The 25,264-nt window shown below is 43.3% G+C and overlaps 1 protein-coding gene across 1 annotated transcript in view; it reads left to right on the top strand.

Moving 5' to 3' along the window:
* Positions 1 to 25,264, top strand: part of LOC138757056 (uncharacterized) — an 86,093-nt gene that overhangs the window by 11,256 nt on the left and 49,573 nt on the right. The window contains exon 3 of the mRNA XM_069923757.1: positions 278 to 467. Coding sequence (XP_069779858.1) covers positions 278 to 467 — 190 coding nt within the window. The remainder of the gene's footprint in view (positions 1 to 277; positions 468 to 25,264) is intronic.

The following is a 25,264-nucleotide window of genomic DNA, read 5'->3' as shown; positions in this document are numbered from 1 at the left end:
GTTTTAGAAGTACCTGGGAAGCTGCAGCATATAAGAATTTTGTTGCAGTGTGCACATTGCTCTTACATATGTGACAGTAAACTTTATTCATTCATTCCTTCCTTTCTTTGTCCAGAGTTATAAAATGCAAATTAATACTTTATTTTCTATTGTTTCATAATTCTTTAGCATTTCAGCTCTTGAATGATTTTCAGTTTTGATGTTGCCATCAGATTCACCAAATGTCAAAGTATTTGTTCCAACTGTATGCAGGAAACTATATCTCTTTGTTTGACAGTACCAAAGTACGAGTGCAACAGGAAGCAGAAGAGCTCAAAGGCATGGCTTGAGATTTAAAAAAAAACATATCTCAGTTGCTGAGAAGCTTCTAAGCAGACAAAATATGGAGCTGAGCTGCACCTGTCGTTATAGTAAACTCCTGCTCGTAATTCAACATATGCTACTTCTCTCTCATGTGGCTACTGCAGGTAAGAACTGGGCTGCTGAAGCATTTTTTAGATGTTGAAAAGTACAGAATTTCTTAATGAACAATAAATACCAATAATCATAACATCTCAAGTAGGCATAAACAGAAGGTCCAGATCAAAGGGTGGCACGGTTAACGTAGAAGTTAGTGCAATTCTGTGACAGTGCCAGCAAATCCGGGTTAGAATCCAGCGCGGTCTGTAAGGAATTTGTGCATTCTCCGTAGAGGGGTTGGAGGGCTCGTGGCTGGATGGACCTGTTGCCATGCTGTATGTTGACCTTTAAATTCTAAATTAAAACTCAGAACTCCACCGTTGAAGCAACATCGGTGAAGGGATCATCAAAGTTAAGATTTCCGATCGATGATCCTTTATCAGACCCACAATGCTGAAAAAGTAAACATATTTTATGTCACATGGAAGGGAAACATAGAACAGTACAGACCCTTCAGCCCACGATGTCTGCACCAAACATGATGTCAGATTAAATGAGATCTCTTCTGCCATCTCTAGATACATGTCCCTCCATTGCCTGCAATATTTGTGTCTACCTAGAAAACTGTTAAATGTTATTATTATGTCCACTTGCCCACCTACTGTTCCGAGCACCAACGACTTTCGGTGTAAAAAAAAATCTTGCCCCACACATCTTCTTTACATTTCCCTTCCCGAGCCCCTCACCCACATCACTTTAAGCAGATTTCCTCCAGTACTTGGAAAATTTAACCCTGGATTTTTTAAAAAAAAGATTCCCTATCTGTGCTTCTTGTAACTTTATAAACTTGCAGAATAAATTATGAGACAAACAAGTATTCCAACAGAGGGAGAGCAGAACAGCTTCTTAATATCTATTTTAAATTGAACTTTCCAGAATCTGAAGTTTTATTATTTTGTGAAATAATAAATTTAAAGTGGGCTGCAAATTAAGTTGGTTGGTAAAAATTAAATTAATTTAAATTTAAATATACAACATGGTAACGGGTTATTTCAGTCCACGAATTGGTGCTGTCCAGTTTACATCCCTCGTACGTTTTAAACAGTGGGAGGAAACCCACGCAGTCACTGGGAGAATGTACAACCTCCTTACAGACAGTGTGGGATTTGAACCCTGGACCGGTCCTGATCGCTAGTGCTGTAAAGGCATTGGGCTAACGGCTGCGCCATCCGTGCTGCCCCAGCTAAACCATGAATTGTAGAGCTGGATAAAATTGGCCACCCCTTAAACGGAGTTCTGGTTTTGTTTTACTCACATTCCTGTTCATCAAGTATGCATATTATTCTCTTTTAAAAGTGATGGACTTTTTAAAATCAGTGACTTTTTCCACTGACGTTGGGTGAAACAAGAACCAGAGGACTTGGGTTAAGGGAAATTATGAAATGTTTAATTTGGTCTACTTGGTGGAAATTATTCACGCAGAGAGTGGTGAGAGAGTGGAATGAGCTGCTAGCTGAAGTGGTGAATGCAGGCTCCATTTTGACATTTGGATAGATACATGAATGATCGGCTATGGAGAGCTACGGTCCAGATGCCCATCAATCAGTCTAGGCAGAATAACAGGTGGGGTGAAGGGCCTGTTTCTGACTATGTTCTATGTTTCTAATAAAAAAAAAGCAAATTGGGTAAATATGGGGAATATAGAGATTACAAAAGATGTAGTTTTAGGGCTTTTGAAGAATATAAAGGTGGACCAGACGGGATCTTCCCCAGGACATTGAGAGAAGTGAAGGAGGAAATAGCAGAGGCTCTGGTGGTAATTTTCCAAATGTCATTAGATATGGGGATAGTGCCGGAGGATTGGCGCATTGCGCATGTGGTTCCGTTATTTAAAAAGGGTTCAAGGAGGAAGCCTGGCAACTATTGGCCTGTAAGTTTGACGTCTGTGGTAGGTAAATTAATGGAGAAAATTCTTAGAGATAGTACTTATAAACATCTGGATAGACAGGGTCTGATCAGGAGCACTCAACATAGATTTGTGGGAGGAAGGTCATGTTTGACCAATCTGATTGAATTTTTTGAAGAGGTGACTAGGAATGTGGTGAGGGTAGCGCAGTGGCTGTTGTCTATATGGACTTCAGTAAGGCCTTCGATAAGGTACCACATGGAAGGTTAGTTAGGAAGGTGCAGTCTTTAGGTATAAATTTTGAGATAGTCAAATGGATTGAACATTGGCTGAAAGGGAGAGGCCAGAGAGTGGTAGTGGATAATTGTCTGTCAGGTTGGAGGCCGGTGACCAGTGGTGTGCCTCAAGGATCTGTATTGGGCCCATTGTTGTTCGTTATATACATTAATGATCTAGATGATGCGGTGGTGAATTGGATTAGTAAATATGCAGACGATACTAAGATAGGTGGAATAGTGGATAATGAGAAGAAGGTTTTCAAGGATTGCAGAGGGATTTGGGCTGCTTAGAAAAGTGGGCTGAAAAATGGCAGATGGAATTTAATGCTGATAAGTGTGAGGTGCTTCATTTTGGTAAGAAGAATCAGAACAGGACATACGTGGTAAATGGGAGAGCATTGATGAATACAGAAGAGCAGAAAGATTTAGGAGTAACGGTACATCGTTCCCTGAAGGTAGAAACTCACGTGAATAGGGTGGTGAAGAAGGCTTTTAGTATGCATGGAATATAGGAGTTGGGAGGTGATGTTGAGATTGTATAAGACGTTGGTGCGGCCCAATTTGGAGTTCTGTGTGCAGTTCTGGTCGCCTAATTATAGGAAGGATATAAACAGAGTGGAGAGAGTGCAGAGAAGGTTTACCAGAATGTTACCTGGGTTTAAGCATCTAGAGTATAGGGAGAGATTGGACAGATTAGGTCTTTATTCTTTGGAGCGTAGAAGTTGAGAGGGGATTTGATAGAAGTATTTAAGATTATGAAAGGGATAGACAGAGTGGATGTGGATAGACTATTTCCGTTAAGAGGAGGAAAGATTAAAACAAGCAGACATGAGTTAAGAATTAAGGGACAGAGGTTTAGAGGTAACATGAGGGGGAACTTCTTTACTCAGAGAGTGGTAGCCGTGTGGAATGAGCTTCCGGGAGAAATAGTGGCGGCGGAGTTAATTGTATTATTTAAGAAAAGGTTGGACAGGTATATGGATGAGAAGAAGATGGAGGGTTATGGGCATTGTGCAGGGAGGTGGGACTAGAGAGGGGTGTTTGGTTCGGTGCGGACTAGAAGGGCCTAATGGCCTGTTTCCGTGCTGTAATTGTTATGTTAATATTCGTTGTTCAGGATGCAGGGTATGCAGGCAAGGCCAGCACCTTTTGCCCATACCCAAATGACCATGATGGTGAGCTGCCTTCTTCACCTGCTGCCAATCATCTGGTGAGGGGGGCTGCCACAGTTCCACTGGGTAGGAAGTTCCAGGATTTAGATCCAGCAATGATGAAAGTGGGAACTAGAGGGCCCACAGGTGGCCAGGTTTCTGAAACCCCAATCCTTTTTAATGGTAGAGGTTGTGGATTTTAGGAGATGCTGGGAGAGTAGTGTGGGCAAGTCGATGGTAACCACTGTAGCCATGAGGTAAGAGAGAAATGGTCAATAAATATTGCAGATGTGTGCCTACCAAGTGGATTATGTTCATGATTCAAGATTATTTTATTGTCATGTAATAAAACAGAAAATGTGATATTACATGAAATTTCCTTTAGTCTACTGTAAGGCAGACTAAAAGCCCTTTTCACACAGAAAAGCCGTGATATTGGTGTATACATGACCTGTCTCTGGAAGCCGGCTTGCTTATTCACACAGAACAGAAGAAGAGCCAGGTCAGTGAGCCCTTTTACACAGCAAGCTGGCTTCCCAAAGCAAAAGAGGTGGGTCGTGTAGTACAGCCTCACTCCACCTCTGACACTACCTACCTTGGCAGATTAAAGCCAGGTAAGTTCAGACTCTCTCCCCCCTCCCAATCCACCTTTGATGCATTCACACAGCTAGGTAAAGTGCTCCAAAGGTGGATAATACCTGGCTTTAATCGTCTGTGCAAAAAGGGTAAAAGATTCGCTATCTGTAGAAATTGCCCAGCGCTCTTTACAATCAGAGAAAGAGAAGTAAAAGAGAGGTTCATCCCAACCCCCCCCCCCCCAAGAGTTATTGAGTGTCCATGGATTTGCCTCGAGTGCTCCTGGAGCCTCCGCAGCCATACACACTTCAGTCCAAACCATCAGCAATCCGAGTTCCAAATGCAAACCTTTGACACATACAGCAAGCCTCCAGCACCCTCAGCACCCTCTCGAGTCTTGGTTCTCATACCTGGTGTGAGACCTTTGATTGCTGTCGCCAGCAGCCCACAGCCTGCATGAGTTCCTCTTCTCGAGTCACCAACAGCCCAGTTGTGTTGTGCACCTGGGAACCCCCCTCCCCCCCCCCACAGTGGTCTGTTGCCATAACCACCATCCCATGTGTCATCTATTCTGTTTCTCCTTCCTAAACAGGTTTTCTGGTGCCCTGCCCCATTCTCTGCTTCTCCAGAGGGTGCAATCCTTCAAGGCCACTGCTGAACATAGATGCCGCCACCTTGGGCACAAACCCTGTGGTCACAGGATTTTAAAATAAACCACCATCAGCTCCTTTAACAGGCTGTTTAAAACCTGTATGGAGCTGACTGCAATCGGACTGGACAGTTGGAAACCTAGGGGGAGTGCTGTGCCTCCGCTCCCTGCTCTCCGCAGGTCCGCACTAGCGGAAGCACTGCCGTTACAGCAGTTCTGGCCGTGCCACCATTATTTATGTTCTGGGTGATACTGATCTTTTGCAATGTGGTGAGAGCTGCACTTATATAGGCAGTTAGGAAGTATTCAAGTCCATTCTTGACCTTTACCTGGAGATGGTTGAGTGAATTTGGGGTTTCACATTGCAGATTATCTGACCTCTTGTAGCCACGGTATTTATTTGGCTGGTTCAGTTGATTGACTCAGAGTTGAAGCAAGGACTATGTCATTTAATTGAATTGAACTGAATCAAATTGAATTGAGTTGGATTATATTGAACTTCATGGAGTTGTTTAATGCCAGGTGGCCTGAGATACAGGGAAAAATCTTGTTTTGGGTGCTCTCTGGGTTGCCCATATTTAAATACAGCATAGAGTGCAAAAATTAAAACTCAAGTACAGAATCTCGTGTCGTGGAGAAAAGCATAATTAAAGCACAATGCAAGGGACGAATGGGATCGAACATCAGTGAACGTCCCCACTGCTGGATTTATGATGGAATCAAAGGACCTGATGAAACAGCAGAAGATGACACGGCCAAGCACATTGCTGTGAGGAACTCCATCTTGGTTGAGATAGTTAACTTTATAAGCAGCGACTATCTTACTTTGTGTGAGGTGTGATTCTGATCATTTGAGTTTTTTCCCCTCCATATAACCATCAATGCCTGTTCACTTCAGTTTTATTGGGGCTCCTCCTTACAGCAGTCAAATGCAGCCTGCCAAGACCTGCCAAGAGTCTAGAGAATTTTGGTAAATTATCAACAAAGCCTCTATTAAAACTTCTCCCATTTCTTTCAGAACTCTGGGATCTATTCTATCAGGACCAGGGGACATATCCATTTTTGTACCCCCAAGTTTGATCTTTAGAGACAGCTTTTTCATCCTGGTCCTCACCTTCCTTAAAATGTGTCTTTGGCATGGTAGATGAGTCCTCCACAGTGAAGACTGACATAAAATAGTGATTCAAAGCCTCACTCTTATTACCCAACATCAATTCCCCCTTATCTTCCAAGGGACCAACCTTCTCTTTAACCACCTTTTCTGCTTTATATAAATTATAAAAACTTTTACTGACTGTTTTTATATTTTGTGCCTTTCATAATCTGCCTTTCCTCTCTTTATTGCTTGCTTCGTGGCTCTTTGTTGCGTTTTAATATTTTCCCTATTTTTCCACTGCTCTTGCTGTCTTTGTGCGCACGAACTTTTAGCTTGATGCCTTCCTTGATCTTTTTTGCTATCCAAGGCTGGCTCCCCCAACCCTGACCGTCCTTGCTTTTAACTGGAATATACTTTTGTTGAATGTTGTGAAAAATCTCTTTGGAAGTGTTGGGCGCGATCAGTCGCCCCAATAATGACTCAGACAAAGACTGAGGGGAATGATAGGCTTTATTGTATTAGAGACTGCTGGCCCAGGTCCAAGGTTAGGAATGAGCAGGAAGGAGAGGGACTCGACCTTTATGGCCCAGGGTCACATGGGTAGGACTAGGGGATGAGCCAAGTTAGAAGGACACCCAGAGAGAGGGCCAGCTAGCACATATAATCAAATCATTGCATTCACCCCCCTTTAAAAAAAAATGGAACCCACCGGAAAACAATCAACAACCGGGGGTGTTACAGTTGCACAACACAGCAGCAGTGCAAACATAACAAACCAGGGGTGGGAAAAGCAGACGCAGCCCCCCCCCCCCCCCCATCAGCTAGAGGTTAAGCTGCTCAGGTGGCCTCCTCTGTCTGCCAGACTGACATAGGGCTGGCGTGACCATACGGTGCTCCTCTGGAGAGGGGTCCGGCAAGGGAGTGTCCACTGCAGGGACTGTTTGAAAAGGGCTGTCAGTGGTTGACTCCTGGAGTGCTGGGAGGTCCTCCGCTGCTGCATGGGGGTAGATGCCTGAACATCTGGCTGCAAGGCAGGCAACTCAGGCTCCAGGGTCGTGCTCTGATGCAGCACAATAGGCTCTGTGGCGTGGTCAGTAGCCGGCAAGGCAGTCTCAGTGTCTCCAGCCCTTGCCAGGTCTCATATTGGCACAATGTCTTTGTGGCCATCTTGGTACTTCACAAATGTGTATTGAGGGTTTGCATGTATGAGGTGCACCGCTTCAAATAGTGGGTCTGTCTTATGTGCTTCCGAAGCAGAACCGGCCCTGGGGTCGTCAGCCAGGGAGGGATGGAGGAACCAATTGCCGATCTCCTAGGAAAAGCAAAGAGGCGTTCATGCAGGGTGGTGTTAGTAGTGGTGCATAGTAAGGACTGGATGGCGTGGAGGGCTTCGGGCAAGACATCCTTCCAGTGGGATACTGGCAAATCTTTAGAGCTGAGTGCCAGGAGCGTCGCCTTCCATACGGTGCCGTTCTCCCTTTGCACCTGGGCATTACCTCTGGGGTTATAGCTGGTGGTCCTGCTGGTGGCTATGCCTCTGGCCAAAAAGTACTGTCGCAGCTCCTCACTCATCAACGAGGTCCCACGGTCACTATGGATGTATTCGGGGTACCCGAACAGAGTGAAGATACTGTTCATGGCCTTGATGACTGTAGCTGAGGTCACATCTGGGCAGGGAATTGCAAAGGGGAACCTGGAGAATTCGTCCACCACCATCAGGAAGTAGGTGTTCCTATTTGTGGTTGGGAGAGGGCCCTTGAAATAGACATTGAGTCATTCGAAAGGGCAGGTGGCCTTGATGAGGTGTGTCTTTTCTGGCCAGTAGAATTGGGGCTTACACTTGGTGCAGATTTGGCAGCATCTGGTCATGAACCGGACATCCTTGACGGAGTACAGGAGGTTTTGCGTTTTGACAAAATGATACAACCTCATGACTCCCGGGTGACATAGGTGGTCATGTAGGATCTGGAGATGGTCGAGATGTGCGCTGGTGTATGTCCCTCAGGATCCGGGGGGGTCATTGAGCTCACCCGGCCGGTACAAGATGTCATAGTTGTAGGTGGACAATTCTATCCTCCACCTCAGAATCTTGTCGTTCTTGATTTTATCCCGTTGTTTGGCACTGAACATGAAGGCCACTGCCCTCTGGTCAGTCAACAGGGTAAATCTTTTACCGGCCAGGCATCACTCTCTACTTGAAAGGGGACAGATTCATCCACAGCATACATCGTGGCCTTAGCGATGTCTCCTTTAATTTGTTCAAAAGCAGCCTGGGCCTCCACCAATAATGGGAAGGTGGGACATACGAATTAGGGGGTGTGCCTTATCGGTGTAGCTGGGCACCCATTGAGCATAATATGAAAACAGCCCCCAGGCACCTCTTAAGCGCCTTCAGGGAGTTTGGGACAGGGAGCTCCATGAGGGGTCGCATGTGATCTGGGTCAGGGGCAATGACACCATGTGCCATGACGGATCCAAGAAGGGCCAGACACTCTGTGGTGAACATGCATTCGTCCTTATTGTATGTCAAGTTGAGGGACTTGGCCATATGCAAGAACTTTGTGAGGTTCGTGTCGTGGTCCTGCTGGTCCTGGCTGCAGATGTTGAGGTAGGGAATGTCACCTCAGCCCGTGTTCCTCTACCTTCTTGTCCATCACTCTCTGAAAGGCAGAAACACCATTAGTAACCCCAAAAGGCACACGCAGGAAGTGAAAGAGCTTCCTGTCCATCTCAAAGCCTGTATATATTCGATCGGCTGGACAGTGGGTGAGTTGTTGGTAGGCCGACGAGGTCAATGGTCGAAAAAATTCTGTACTTAGTGACCTTATTGACCAAGTTGGGGAAGCGGGGAAGCGTCCAACTGGGTGAAGTGGTTGATGGTCTGACTATAATCAATTACCATCCGGGCTTGCCCTCACCTCTGACCATCTGGACCTGCGCTCTCCAGGGACTGGTGCCAGGGGCTATGATCCCTTCTGCCAGGAGTCGTTGAACCTCAGCCCGGATGAACTGCATGTCCTCCGAGCTACAGCGCCTACTCTTGGTGGCAATTGGTTTATAATCTGGGGTGAGGTTTGCGAACAGTGGCAGGGGGGCACCCGTAGCATGGTGAGGTTGCAGGATGGTGCCGGAGACTGGGGACTGAGCCCATAGGATGGTGCCAGTGGCTGCGTGCTGGGACCACAAGGCGGTGCCGGGGACTGGTGGCTGTGGATGGTCAGCGGTTGTTGGGATCCCCCGAATGCCATCGTCACGCACCTGAACTGACTCTGAAAGTCGAGGCCCAGGAGGATTGGCACGCAGAAGCGAGGCATAATCAACAATACAAAATCATTATGACAACGCCCCCCCCCCCCCCCACCACACCGTCAGCGACACTACACAATACCCCCGGATACTGGTCTGTTGGTCCCTTGCAGCCATTGAAACCATCCCGGTCGGGGTGCACGAAGCTTTCCATGCTGCCACCATTGAAAAGACAGTTCGTTTCATGCCCACTCACCTCGATCCGCATCATGGAGTTCGAGATCGGGTGAGGGCTGGCTTGATTCAGAGTCACCGATGCCAGGATAGGCATCCCTTCATCGTAGTCATCGGCAGGGAGGATTTCCCAAGATGGTGACCTCCATGTTGACCATGCAGTGTTCCTTGAAGAAGAAGGCAGAAGTGGAGTTGTGGTGGTCAGAAGTGACGATATCGGGGTGGTGGGCCGAGGTGCTGAGGTTGGGAGCGATGGCCGATAAGATGGCGCTCCCTTTATCGGCACGCAGTCAGAGCCGGAAGCTCCTCAGGAACGCATGCCACACTGCTCGCAGATTGTGGTCGGGACCTGCAGACTTTCTGGTAATAGCCCCTCTTCTCACAGCCCGAGCACGTAGCCCCTCTCACGGGGCAGAGGCGTCGCAAGTGCTTGGACTGCCCACAGAAGTTGCATCTCACCGATGCCATCAGTGTGATTGCAGCTGTAGTCGGGTTTGTAGCGCCCAATGCAGAGTCCCAGGCCGAAGGAACATAAGGAGATGGCCTGCTTCTGCCTGCAATCTACACCGCGTGGCGCTGGGCCGAGTCTGTTTCTGATTAAGTCAATAGCCTTTTTTGAATGGGAGCAGGTCCTCCTCGAGGAGTCGTTGCCGGATGTAATCTGACCTCAGACCCGACACGCAGGCATCTTGAATCAGTTCTTCTATGCACTGGGTTAGGGATATAGTGGCCGTGGGTTCCCCCAATCAGTCTTATCCTAGTGTGACCAGGGACCAGAAGAACTCTTCAGTGGATTCACCAGGCTGTTGTTTTCTGGATGCCAGCAAGTAACGGGAGTATACCACGTTCACTTTAGGTTTGTACAGCGCCCGTAGCTCAGCCATCGCTTCATTGTAGGTCACACTGCCTTGGATGGTCAGGAAGGCCCTCTGGCTGACTCGTGCCTGAAGGATTATTAACTTCTTATCGGAGTCGACCACCTCAGCAGCAGCGTCGAGGAAGTTATTGAAGCAGTTCATGCACTGCTCAAAGAGCACCGAAGCACCTGGGGATAGGGGGTCAACTTCTAGCCGTTCTGGTGCAGCAATTTCTCCATTACCGGAGTCCTCCAAAATCTAGTACAATAAATTGTTGAGGGCTATCAGTAGCCCCAATAATGACTCGGACAAAGATTGAGGGGAACGATAGGCTTTATTGTACTAGAGACTGATGGCCTGGGTCCAAGGCTAGGAATGAGTGGGAAGGAGAGGGGATTCAACCTTTATAGCCCAGGGTCACATGGGTAGGACAAAGTGAGGTGCCAAGGTAGAAGCACACCTGGAGGGAGAGCCAGCTAGCACATACAATCATATCACTACAGAAAGTCTTCCCTCCATGTAGTCTGCATTCCCTGTTTACCTTGGCCAAATATTCCCTCATCCACTTGCAGTTTCCCTTGTTTTTGGGCACATTACACTGGTATTAGACCAAACTATTGTACCGCCAATTTATATGATAAACTCAGTAATACTATGATAATTCTTTCCAAGAGGATCCCCAACTACAAGATAGCTAATTTTGCCTTCTCATTGTACAAGATTAGATCCAAGATAATGTGTTCCCTTGTAGGTTCAGTAACATGTTGTTCAAGATAGCTATCCCGGATGCATTCCATGAAGTCCTTCTCAAGGTTTCCTCAACCAACCTGATTCACCCAGACTATATGCGTGTTAAAGTCCCCCACAATAACTGCTCTTCCATCCTTCCTCGCCTCTGATATGTCTGTGCCACTGTAATGTTATTTTTGGATGGCCTTTGTTCAACTCCCACCAGTGATTTTTTTTTCCCTTTATTATTCCTAATCTCTGCCCAGATGTATTCAACATTTTGCTTCTGAGATCTTACATCATCTCTTATCATTGCCCTCACCTCATGCTTGAATAAGAGTTCAACCCCACCTATCCTTCTGCATTACCTGGCATTCTTGGATATTAAATTCTCAATCCTCTCCACTCTACAACCACGATACTGCAATGGCCACTAAATCATACCTCTTTATACTGATCTGTGACACAAATTCACTGACTTTCTTTCAAATACTATGGGCTTTCAGATGTACTCATTGTGCTTTTAAAATCTGGTGATCTTTGCTTCTTTTGACATTTATGCACCATAATCTTTTATCTTTTTTAACTTTCACTTTTACTTTATCCACACTCTTCTCTTTTTCTTTGTCCATCCCTCTCCAATCGGTTGAACATAACCCTCAAATATTTAGTTTCAAGCCCTGTCCACAGTCCTAGTTATGTGATTTGCCAGGATCCAGGTCCCATCATATTTAAGGTGGAACCCGTCACATTTGAACAGTTCCTTCCTTCTCAGATACTGGTGCCAATTCCCCATGAATTGGAATCCACGTCTCCCACACCGATCCTTGAGCCACCCATTTAATTCTCTGATCTTCTGCACCCTGTGCCAATTTGCTTGTGGCCCAGGTATTAATCCTGAAATTACTACCTTTATGAATCTGCTTTTTAATTTGGTCCCTGGCTCCTCATTTTCTCGTAGCAGAACCTCTTTTCTTGTTCTACCTACATTGTTGGTCCCACATGGACCACGGCAACCGTATCTTTCTCTCCCACTGCAAATTCCTCTCAGGTCAGATAAGATGTCCTGAACCCAGGCACCAGGCAGGCAACACAGCCTTTGGGATGCTCTATCTCTGCAAGAGAAAACTTCGTCTATTCCCCAACCTATACTATCCCTGATTACCACTGCATTTCTCTCCTCTCCTCCCCCTCTTGAATAGCTTCCTGAACCATAGTACCATAGTTAAGTTGCTCATCCTTCACATGCCCCCCACTTTTATCCACACAAACAATAAAAAAAATCTCAAATTTGTAAGAAAAGATCAAGGGCTAGGCCTTCTCCAGCACTGTCTCTTGGATCCCACAACCTGCTTCACTCACAGTCACACCCTCTTGACCCTGAGCACAGGCCAAATTTGAGGCAGTTATTCTAATGGGTGTGACTGCCTTCTGTAACAAAGTGTCCAGGTACCTCTCCTCTTCCCTGATTTGTCACCGTGTTTGAAGCTCAGATTCCTGGTCATCAATTATGAACCTGAATTCTTCGAGCAACCAACATTTGTTGCAGATGTAGTGTCTTGGGTAAACTTATACCTCTCATTTTGTTCATTTTAGATTGGTCACAGTGTTTGAGCTTCCGAAAGAAAATAGACACACACACCGAGAGCAGTTCAGTTTATACAAATGTTTATTACTAATTCAAAAGCTGATTTCACACTACAATATGCAAGCCCTTCCCAACTATACTTATCAACGCTTGGACTGGTCCCAACTGCTGAAGCGAGGCAACGACTGCACACTTGTAGTAGGTTGTCAGGACGCTGGTAGCAGCTTCTCCACCTCCCCCGACCGGGACGTTGCTCGGACTCTGGCTGTTCTTCCTTCTTGACAAGGGGTGTTCCCACCCCTCGGAGAGTCTAAACTTCAGCAGCAGGACCACAGGCTTATATACCCCAAAAACAATTAATCATGCGCCTACTCCTTCTAATATTTGTCAGTCAAAATCAAAACTGAACATTACATTCTACAATTTAGAAGATTAATTATTATGGAACCAGGATGTTATAATTTCCTGGTTTATCTCGTAGATACAAAGACTTATTAAAACTTCTCGAGCAAGACAGGTTGTGACCAATTCGTCAATTTCAGAGTGTTGCATTTGACAACTGCTTTCCCTGGGCCTCACGGTGGAATTCCATTTCAAAGTGTATCTTCAGATAAGTCCCCATGGCTGAGTTTAATTACATCTGCTAGTTCTGAAAGTAAGGTGACCTGCGTGTGGACCCAGTGTCGTCAGTTCCACATAAGCAAAAAGCATCTGGGTACATGGTTTTAATCCTCCATTACATTCCACCCCTTGGTCACAATCTGTCATTTGCGAGGCCTAACCAGTATTTGAGTACAGAGGGAGCGAAAAAAGAGAAATCAAAACAACAATTACAAAGATAAGCAATGACGCGAGCAACCAACAGAGGATGGTGTGGCCCACTCCCCCAAATGTAGCAGTTAGCCATGTTAGTCGCCATATTGGTATGGGCATCAACGTGATAAACGGTTATCTCACGATGGTGGGAAGCATCCCACAACAGCTGCCACAACTCTTTGCCCCATACTGGGCGGTCATGTATCATCCAGTTGTTCTTTTGCAAATCAGGCATCCATACCACAAGTCCATTAGCCAAAGCCCAGGAATCAGTAAACAGGCGAAGAGGGTGATCATGGGGATCTAGTGGTAAAGTGACTGCCTTCAACTCAGCATACTGACTGGAGCCATCATCCCCCTCCTCCGATAAGTGAGTTCCTGACCTGGGATGGTAAGCCACCTGTTCGTGTACGCGGCCCACCCCTTCAGGCCCTCTGGTCGCATGACTCTGAATATACCACTTTCATTTAACAATAGAAGACTGCTGAGCCCGCCCGATCTTTAGATTAGCATTATTAGCCAGGACCCAATTCATTATAGGAAGTGCAGGTCGCAATTGAACATCTGCATCACCTGTCATTCTTTCAGTCTCTAGCAGGGCCCAGTAACAGGCTAGTAACTGTTATTCAAAAACAGAATAACGAGTGGTAGCCTCGGGCATGGTACGTGACCAGAATCCCAGTGGGACTCGGCGACCCTCTTGTTTCTGCCAGAGGCTCCAGGAGGCCACATCATCAATATAATGGTGAATTGAGAGGGAAGGCGATTCTGGAAGGTGGGTGAAGGTATACTGGCGCCCCTTCCAGGTAAAGGCGAACTGATCCTGTGAATCCTCAGCTATAAGAATACTGAAGAAGGCGTTAGCGAGATCAATGACAGCATACCACGTTCCTGAGTTCCCAGTAGCAATGTTTTCAATAAGGGTGACAATGTCCGGAACTGCTGAAGCAAGTGGTGGGGCATGTTTGTTCAAAAATCGATAATCAACTGTCATTCTCCAGGAGCCGTCCGGCTTCTGGACCGGCCAAACAGGGCTATTAAAGGGCGACGTTGCGGGCCTCACTACCCCTTCTTCTTGCAGAGCATCGATGGTGGCAGTAATCTCTTCCTGCCCCCCAGGGAGACGATATTGTGGAATGCACACTGGTTTCATGGGGGCTGGCACCATCACAGGATCCCACTTAGCCTGACCCACTACTAGTTTTTTTGTAATAGTTCGAATTCCAAATTCAAATCCCCCTTGGCTAGTATTAAGGGCCATACCGGCCAACATATTAATACCCAGGATACACTCGTCAGTAGCAGCCACCAGGGCATGTAACCAGACAGGGGAAGGGCTATCACCCACCATGGCACAGACTTCTATTTCCTTTGCCAGGGTGACCGCTCCTCCCAAACCCTCTATTCGAAAGGCCGGTCCAGTCCAGAGGTCAGGATTACCAGGAATCACCGAGTGCTCTGCACCGGTGTCGACCAAAGCCAAGTATTGGCGATCATTACCCCCACCCCAGTGGATTGTTAACGGTATGTAGGGCCGCGGATCCCCGTGTGTGCGCCGTGTCTCGATGGAGTAGACACGGGAATCCTGCCCACACCTTCAGGCTTCAGAAGGGTTCGGGGGCTTCCAGGACCACATGCTATTGTTATCTTTAAGAGCCTGTTTAACCCATTGTTTTACCTCATCATGAGTAACTGGAGCAGGAGAAGCCAGCTCGATAGAAGCAGCAGTGGGAGCAGAAAGCACAGCTGGGCCAGGAGGACTCAGCAGCTGGGGATGATGTTCCCCTGCTTTTTGCCTAAATCGATCTCCAATGGCAGCCAGCTCTTTTACAGAGAAATCACGGATCATTGACTCCTTCCGACCCCTGTTCCCACTTTGGCTCACAGGGTCCTCCACCCAGTCTAGGGGAGGAGGTGGAGGCCATCCAACAGAGGGAGTAGGCCATAGAGCATAAGCAGGGGTTTGGGTATTTTCCCCTGGGTCCACATGGGAAACCGGGGTATCTATCCCTTCCATCTCTACCCTTACATCATCCCCCCTTCTGTCTGTTTGGGAAATCTGCTGCCTTATAGGGCGGGCGTGAACAGGAGAGGGTAGTATGTTAGACACATGCTGAGGAGTATCTGCCTTATTACCATTGTCATTCCAGATATTCCCATCCCAATCCTCAATTACATCAGGATCGTCACCATTCCTTATCATGGCATGAATACGATATGGATCGGGTTCTACTCCATGCCTTTCCTTATCTGCACAGAGCTGCTGCCGGAGTTTAATATTACGGCAAATCATTTGGACATGCTTATCTTCCCATTCTTTGGGTCTGTCCTGACTGGTGCGAACAATTTCGCTCATCATGGAACAGCATTGTCGCAGGACTTCTAGCTCCTCCTCTAATTGCTTTCTTTTGCACTGAGATTCTACTTCTCTTTGAATTAATTCTGCTTCACGCTGAACGGAGTGGCGTAATGCTGTGGCCAGCAACCAAAAACCATTCGTCAGCGTTCCCTTTTTATCAGGAAATTTACTTTCTCGAAGGAGAGTGGCAACCCGCTCTCCCAGAGGTGCACTTGATGAGTCTAACTTCTCATCCTAACTAATGGGTGGTCCCAACAAAGACAGGGTATTGGCCAACATGCCAAACCCATCGTCTTTGGAAGTCCATCCAGGAATCAAGAACTGCTCAGGGCTCACCTCTTTCTTTCGGCGAAACATCTTGAGACCAACCCTGCTCACAGCGCCAATTGTCTTGGGTAAACTTATACCTCTCATTCTGTTCGTTTTAGATTGGTCACAGTGTTTGAGCTACCGAAAGAAAATAGACACACACACCGAGAGCAGTTCAGTTTATACAAATGTTTATTACTAATTCAAAAGCTGATTTCACACTACAATATGCAAGCCCTTCCCAACTATACTTATCAACGCTTGGACTGGTCCCAACTGCCGAAGCGAGGCAACGACTGCACACTTGTAGTAGGTTGTCAGGACGCTGGTAGCAGCTTCTCCACCTCCCCCGACCGGGACGTTGCTCGGACTCTGGCTGTTCTTCCTTCTTGACAAGGGGTGTTCCCACCCCTCGGAGAGTCTAAACTTCAGCAGCAGGACCACAGACTTTTATACCCCAAAAACAATTAATCATGCGCCTACTCCTTCTAATATTTGTCAGTCAAAATCAAAACTGAACATTACATTCTACAATTTAGAAGATTAATTATTATGGAACCAGGATGTTATAATTTCCTGGTTTATCTCGTAGATACAAAGACTTATTAAAACTTCTCGAGCAAGACAGGTTGTGACCAATTCGTCAATTTCAGAGTGTTGCATTTGACAACTGCTTTCCCTGGGCCTCACAGTGGAATTCCATTTCAAAGTGTATCTTCAGATAAGTCCCCATGGCTGAGTTTAATTACATCTGCTAGTTCTGAAAGTAAGGTGACCTGCGTGTGGACCCAGTGTCATCAGTTCCACATAAGCAAAAAGCATCTGGGTACATGGTTTTAATCCTCCATTACATGTAGTCACCGGGAACCACAATGGGGTCCCACCTGCTCCCACATCACGCAGCTATAACACATCACCTGTTCCTACATGCCTACATAATTTAATGACCACTAATTTGGTGACTTTTATATAACCACTACAAATGCCTTACCGGCTCTTCACCTGTGCCTCCTTGGTGAATGAAGCCAGTTGAGTTAAAGCCTTATCACTCTAACTCAGACCACTATGACCACTCCCTTGATGACTTCTCCACTACCAGGTTCCTCTCTTATATGGCGATCTTCTACTTGAATTCCGGTCACCTGATTGCACTTCCTCCAATTGCCTATTCGTCTGCTCCACCTGACTTTTTAACCCCGCGTTGCTGTTGCTCGGGTCACCTGATCGCACCTCCTCCAATCTTGCAACTGTACTGGAACTGTTTGATGAGGGTCACAGCTGATATTGGAGTGCAAGTCTTCAATACTTTCACCTGTTTCCTGATACCAAGTAGAGAAAAACAAAGATGAAATCTCTTGTTCTGTTCATCTTGTCAGAAAATGCTGCTAAATGTAAGGAATGCTAAAAACTGCAGGGTCTAACAAGGAAGAGGGTCAGATTTTTATTTTCCACATATTAACTGGGTCTCCCACACTGTAAAAGGGCTGGATGGCTTGGAGTTTGTCAATGCGTTCAGGAAAGTTTTGTAAATCAATATGCAGAGGTACCAATGGGAGAGGATGCAATGCTTGATCTCCTATTAGGGAACTAGACTGATCAGGTGACAGAAGTATGTGCAGGCAAACAAGTTGTTTTCTGCCAAAGATATGTTCAGTCAGTGGAAGGGCTTCAAAGGGGAAATTTTGAGAGTGCAGAGTTTGCATGTTTCTGTCAGAATGGAGGACCATCGCCTTCCCAAGATCGTGTTATATGGCGAGCTCTCCACTGGCCACCGTGACAGAGGTGCACCAAAGAAGAGGTACAAGGACTGCCTAAAGAAATCTCTTGGTGCCTGCCACATTGACCACCACCAGTGGGCTGATATCACCTCAAACCGTGCATCTTGGCGCCTCACAGTTTGTCGGTCAGCAACCTCCTTTGAAGAAGACCGCAGAGCCCACCTCACTGACAAAAGATAAAGGAGGAAAAACCCAACACCCAACCCCAACCAACCAATTTTCCCCTGCAACCGCTGCAACCATGTCTGCCTGTCCCACATCGGACTTGTCAGCCACAAACGAGCCTGCAGCTGACGTGGACTTTTACCCCCTCCATAAATCTTCGTCCGCGAAGCCAAGCCAAAGAAGAAAGGCAAAATTAACAGCCATAGGGAACCTTGCTTTTCGAGAGATATTAGCAATCTGGAAAAGAGGAAGAGAGAGGTGTGTAGCAGGTAGAGGCAACATGGAGCAAATGAGGTACAAGAAGAATACAGAAAATGTAAGAAAATACTTAAGAAGGAAATCAGGTTGGCAAAAAGAAGACATGAGGTTGCTTTAGAAGATAATGTAAGGTAAACCCAAAGGGTTTCTACAAGTATGTTAAGAGTAAAAGGATAGTAAGGGACAAAATTGATCCCCTAAAAGATCAGAGTTGCTGTCTATGTGTGGAGCCTCATTAGATGGGGGAGATCTTAAACGGTTTTTTTTGCATCAGCCTTTACTTAGAAAACTGGCATACTGCATAAGGAAGAAAGGGAAATAAGCAGTAGTGGCATGGAACATATAAAGATTAAAGAGGAGGAGGTGCTTGCTGCCTTGCAATGAATAAAGCTAGATAAATCCCATGGGCCTGACATTATATTCCCTTTGTCCCTAAGGGAGACCAGGAGCCCTGGAAGAAATATTTAAAATGTCCTTAGCCATGGGTGAGGTTCCAGAGGATTGAAGGATAACTCATTTTGTTCTGGTGTTTAAAAAAGGCTCCAAAAGTAAACCAGGAAACTACAGGCCAGTGAGCCTGATGTCAATAGTAGTTAACCTATTGGAGGGTGTTCTGAGAGATCTGATATACAAGTATTTGGACAGCCAAGGGCTCACTAAGGATAGTCAGCGTGGCTTTGTACATGGTAGGTCATATTTATTGAATCGTATAGAGCTTTTTGAGGTTACTAAGTACATAGATGAAAGAAAAGCTGTGGATGTTGTCTTTCAAAATGGAGTTTAGTAAGGCCTTTGATAAGGTCCCACATGGGATGTTACTTCAGAAGATTCAGATATTAGGTATCAATGGTAAACTGGATTCAAAATTGGCTGAATTGAAGAAGACAGAGAGTGGAAGTAGGCAGGAGGCCTGTGATTAGTGGTGTGCCTCAGTGATCAGTGCTGGAACCACAGTTATTTGTCATCTATATCAATGATCTAGATGATAATGTGGTAAATTGGATCAGCAAATTTGCTGATGACACTAAGATTGGAGGTGTTGTGGACAGTGAGGAAGGCTTTCAAAGCATGCAATGGGATCTGGACCAAATGAAAAAAATAGGCCAGAAAATGGTAGATGGAAATTAATGCAGACAAGTGTGAGGAGTTGCATTTTGGAAGGACAAACCAAGAAAGTACATACACAGTAAATGGTAGGGCATTGAGGAGTATGGAAAGTTTCAAACTAACTACTGTCTTAATTATTTTTGGGACTAAAGGGATTTTCTTAGCACTAACACAGGAACAACTATGGAAAATTCACTAGATAATGGTAAATTCAAAATAATAGTTTTAAAATTAAACTATTAATAACAACATTTCTTATCTCTCAAGTTAACTCTAAATTTAACCCCATCATGAGCAAATGTAAAATGTAAATGTGTGTGTATAATAAAGTCCCACTGAAAAGTCAATTTTAAAACACTTCAGCATCATTTTATTCTTACTTGAAGGTCTTAAATTCTCAGTTCAGAAATAATTCTAAAGCATTTTTAAACATCATATCTTCAGGTCTCTTTACTCACAATTCTTGCCTCTTTTCAAAGAGACAGGGAATGTAACTATTTTCTTCCATGATGAATTCATAAACCCAGACAATGGTTAAATGAAATGGCCATACAAAAATAGACCCAGTAGAATTCTGTCCTCTTTCTCAAAGAGACAGTGAAGTGGTCTTCCTTATTTCAAAAGCCACTGATTCTGTGTTCCCTTTTTTTCCAGGAGTAACACACACCTATTCTGGTCACTGTAACTCAACCCTGTCTGTCACAAGGATTTAAACCCCTGTGTGTCACAGGGTTTTGATTTCTGTAAACTCAAAACTGAACTGAACCAAAAATGTCTGAATTTGATAATATATTTCTCCAAACCATGTGACAGTTACATCATCAACGAGGTCATTCTTAATTCCTAGAAAACATTTGATCAGTTATTGGAATTTTAAACATTTGCCTACACTAGTTTCTTGTAAACCATGTGATCTTCATACCTGGCTTGTAGACAACAAAACTCCAAAATACTACCTCACCTCTATTTCAAAGGCTTAAAGTGTATCACTCAAATGGCTCTGAATTTAATTTCTCTTCTTCAAGAAACCTTGTGGTTTAGTTTAAAAAACAGATGGTTTCCTTCAACAGTTCTTAGATACTTCAGTTTTTTTTAAACGTTATTTATTCATTCAAAAAACAAATAGTACATGACATATACAACAATTAACCATAAACATAAATGTTATTTTTTATATAAAGAAAAAAAATAAAAAAAAGAAAAGAATCCCCCCTTCAACCAACTCTCTCTCCTAAGGAGAGCCATAAAGAAAGAAAAAATATTAAAGAAAAATTAAATATACCTATTAAGATCTAATCAATGTAAATTGAAATGTAAATATTCTGAATATAACAACCACTTATTAATAAAAAACTATAATTATGATGCAAAACATATGTAATTTTTTCCATTATTAAACAATATCTCACCTCATTATGCCATCTATTAATATCAATCATATTTGTATCTTTCCACGTACTAGCAATACATTTTTTCACTACAGATAAAGCTAAATATACAAAAGCAAGTTGAAATTTATCTAATCCCAAGCCTTTCAGAGGTTTCAAACTACCCAATAAAAATACTGTCGGATCTAAATGTATTTTAATCTTATACAGGTATTATAAAAACAATTGAATTTACTTCCAAAAAGATTGTATATGTATACATCATCAAACAGCATGAAAAAAGTTCCAACTATATTATCACATCTAAAACACAAATCTGATTCATGAAAACCATACTTTTTTAATTTTTGAGGTGTTAAGTATAAATGATGTAAAAAATTATAGTTAATCATTGCATAACGTGCATTTATCAATCTAGTTACACTATCATAACAGATATCTAACCAATCAGCCTCGGAAAAAATAAAACCAGTATCTGCTTCCCATTTACTTTTAGATCTATTCCAACCCTTTTTATCCATACCATCCTGTAATATTTGATACATAAATGAAATATACCCCTTCTCTGGTACCTTCATAAGAAAAGTCTCAAATTTAGTCATTTTTGGTAAAATCATCTCTCTACCAAACATACGTTTTACCAAAGATCGAATTTGATAATAGAGAAACAAAGAGTTCTTATCAATACCAAAACTGTCCCTCATCTGATTAAAAGATAAAAATTTACCCTCTTTAAAACAATCTCCAAAATTTTTCACACCTTCAAATCTCCAATGCAATAAACTTCGATTATGTATTGAAAAAGAAATAAGTTGATTATTATACAACGGAGTCAAAGCTGGTAATTCACCCCTAAAGCCTATCATTTTATTTTTCTTTATCTATAACTTCATTAAATGTTTTAGTATAGGCACATTATATTGCTGTAACAAATTTATATTCCATCTAAACAAAAATTGATGTATTTCAAATTCAGAAATATTTGCCATCTCAATTTTGGCCCAACTAGGAAGCCATACTAAATCCATCAATGAACTAATAAATTTAAGTTGGGCTGCTTCATAATAATTTTGAAAATGTGGTAAACGTAATCCCCCTAACTCATATTTCCAAGTTAATTTATTCAAAGCTACTCTCAAAAATTTACCTCTCCATAAAAACTCACTAACCATTTTATTCAAATCTTGAAAAAAAAATTATCAAGTAAATACAGAATAGATTGAAACAAATATTGTATACGTCGAAAAATATTCATCTTAATTGTATTTATCCTACCCAATAAATTAATAGGTAAATCTTTCCATTTAATCAAATCAGTTTTTATTTTTTTATTAATGGAACATAATTTAATTTATATAAAGATTGATAATTAACATTCAAAATTATACCCAAATATTTAATTCGATCAGTCCATTTCAAATTAATAATATTCTTATAAACTGAATAATCTCCTTCACTTACCGATAATATTTCACTTTTTTCCCAATTAACTTTATATCCAGAAAAACATCCATATTGTATTAAACACTCCTTCAAGTGCAAAAGTGACTGAGCTGGATTTGTTAAATACGCCAATACATTATCAGCAAATAAATTAATTTTATACTCCTCATCTAAAACTTTCATACCTTGTATCTGTGTATTTTGTCTTATCAACTGTGCTAAAGGTTTAATCACTAACGCAAACAAAGCTGATGATAAAGGACAACCTTGACGAGTTGATCGAGTCAATTTAAAAGGTTCCGAAATCAAACCATTCGTCAATACTCTAGCTACCGGAGATGCTTCAGTTTTTAATAAAACAAACACTTCATTGTTCTTGAATATCCACTTCAAATCCATTAGCTCTGTCTTTCCAAGAAACCTCGACTCAGAAAATAAACACTCTTTCTGAGTTAAATGGTTGTCTGTAAATGTGCTGTGACTCTGTAGCTGCCCACAACTAACTTACTAAAAATATATATCCAGATAAAATATAATTTAACATTAAATTAAAGATTAACACAAATCTGTTACAGGAGGAAAAAAGGGATCTGGCAATACTGGTACATAATTCCTTGAAAGTGGTGTCACAGATAGACAGGGTTGTAAAGAAAGCTTTTGGCATTTTGGCTTTCATAAATCAAAGTATTGAGTACAGGAGTTGGGATGTTATGATGAGGTTGTATAAGACATTTGTGAGGCCAAATTTGTAGTATTGTGTGCAGTTCTGGTCACCAAATTACAGGAAGGATATCAGTAAGATTGAAAGAGTGCAGAGAAGATTTACTAGGATGTTGGTTGATCTTCAGGAGTTGAATTACAAGGAAAGATTAAACACGTTGGGACTTTATTCCTTGGAGAGTAGAAGAATGAGGGGAAATTTAATATAGTTTATGAGGGGTATAGACAGAGTAAATGGGATTAGGCTCTTTCCACTTAGATTAGGAGAGGTAAATATAAGAGACATGGCTTTAGGGTGAAAGGTGAAAGGTTTAGAGGGAACATTAGGGGGAACTTCTTCACTCAGAGAGTGGTAGGAGTTGGGAACGAGCTGCCATCTGACATGGTAAGTGTGGGCTCACTCTTAAGTTTTAAAAATAACTTTGATAGATGCATGGATGGGACAGGTCTGATGTAGATCAGTGGATGAGCAGAACGATGTTTTGAAAAAGACTAGAAGGGCCAAATGACCTCTTTTCTATGCTGTAGTTTTCTATGCAAATATGACTTTAAAAAGGCAGCAAGCCCTAATACCAAGCTGACTGTAACTCAAGGAATAGGTTGTCAGAAATAGTGGGCAAGGAAGCAGAGGCATGTTAAGTCTGCCAGCGTTCGTATAAGAATCAAAGTAAATCCATCCAGGGCCACGTTCCCAACAATGTTACTCCGGAATATAATACTGGATTACATGCAGCTGCACCGGAACCAAAAGGAAATAAAGGATTGTAGCCCTCTGCTAACGACGGAAATGTTGCTCTGATGCAGCCATCCAGCTAGCAATGTTTTTGTTTTAATTGTTTAACTGATTGTTTGGTACTGAGTTTTTGTGAGCACACACCATGGCCTAGAGAGACATTGTTTCATCAGGCTCTAGATGTAAAATCAGATGATAATAAACTTGAACTTAAACTTGAATCAAATTGGTCAAAGCACAGCTTTTGTGATGGTGGGATATCGGGAGGAAGCAAATCATGGTTGTTAATGCTTTAATTCTTCCTTTCACACTCACATCTGGTCTGGGAGTGTTGTTCCATCAATGGTTCATTTATCCAGCACCATTCAGAACAAGATTGGGCAGGTTTTCAGAACTTTGATTTGATCCATTGTTGTAAGATTGTTGACCTGTTTGTTACATGATGGTTTCACTACTGGGCGTTCTTGTGGTCATACTCACTTGGGTAACAGTCATTTACCAGAAGTTGGCTAATTCCCCGAGATCTGCTTAAATTGGTTATTCATCTTACAGTTGTTTGAATAACTCGTATATCTTGGTGTTAAATATAAAACCTCCAAAAACCTCAGAGGAGATCAGTCACGAGAATAGGAGAAGCAATATTCAGGCCTTGAGACTAACCTCTTCCTGCAGAATTCTGCTAATATTGATCATGGCTGCATGTTCAAGGTTAAGTTTATTGTCACATTTTTCCTAGTACAGTGAGATAGCAATCTAGCCATTTTAACATTCAGTCAAGCAAAGTAGAAGAGCAGTAGCATAATTGCAGAGTAGAAGTGTTGCACAGAAAAGATCAATGACTACATAACAAGGACAGAACGAGACCAGGTGGTAAGGTTTATTTAGGAACCTGATGGATGCGGGGAAGAAGCTTTGAACCTGTTGGTGCAAGATTTCATATTCTTGAACTTCTTCTCAATGGGAGGAGGGTTTCGGGTGAGTCATACAGTATGTTGGCTGCCTTTCTTAGGGGGACATGCCGAATTTCCTTCGCCCTCTAAAAAAAAAAGTAGAGGCATCGGTGTGTTTTCTTGATGATTACGTGCATGTGGTTGTTCAAGGTCAAGTCAATGGAAATATTTGTTTCCACGAATTTGAAGTTATCTACTTCAGTGTCATTGATGCATAGAGTGTTGTGGGCTCAACACTCCCTGTAGTCTATAATAAGCTGCTTTGTCTTAACTGATTGAAAAAGTGGTTATCTTGATACCATGCCTCTAAACTCTCAACATCCTTCCTGTACTCATCATCACTTGAAATTCTGTCTAAAGATGAACGAAAGATGAAAAGGTGTTTGGGTTAACAGTCGTGGGTTTTGATGGAGTGTAATGGGGAGCTGAGTCCACATCCTTGAGGAGGACCACTGTGGTGTTGAGTGTGATCATGAAGGAGATGTTGTTAGCCATCTTCACTGATTGCAGTCAAAGGTCCAGTTATAAG

Source organism: Narcine bancroftii, chromosome 3 (assembly GCF_036971445.1).
Source record: "Narcine bancroftii isolate sNarBan1 chromosome 3, sNarBan1.hap1, whole genome shotgun sequence".
Lineage (NCBI taxonomy): Eukaryota > Metazoa > Chordata > Chondrichthyes > Torpediniformes > Narcinidae > Narcine > Narcine bancroftii.
The sequence above is the reverse complement of the archived record's forward strand: the minus strand, read 5'-3'. Positions and strand labels throughout refer to the sequence as shown.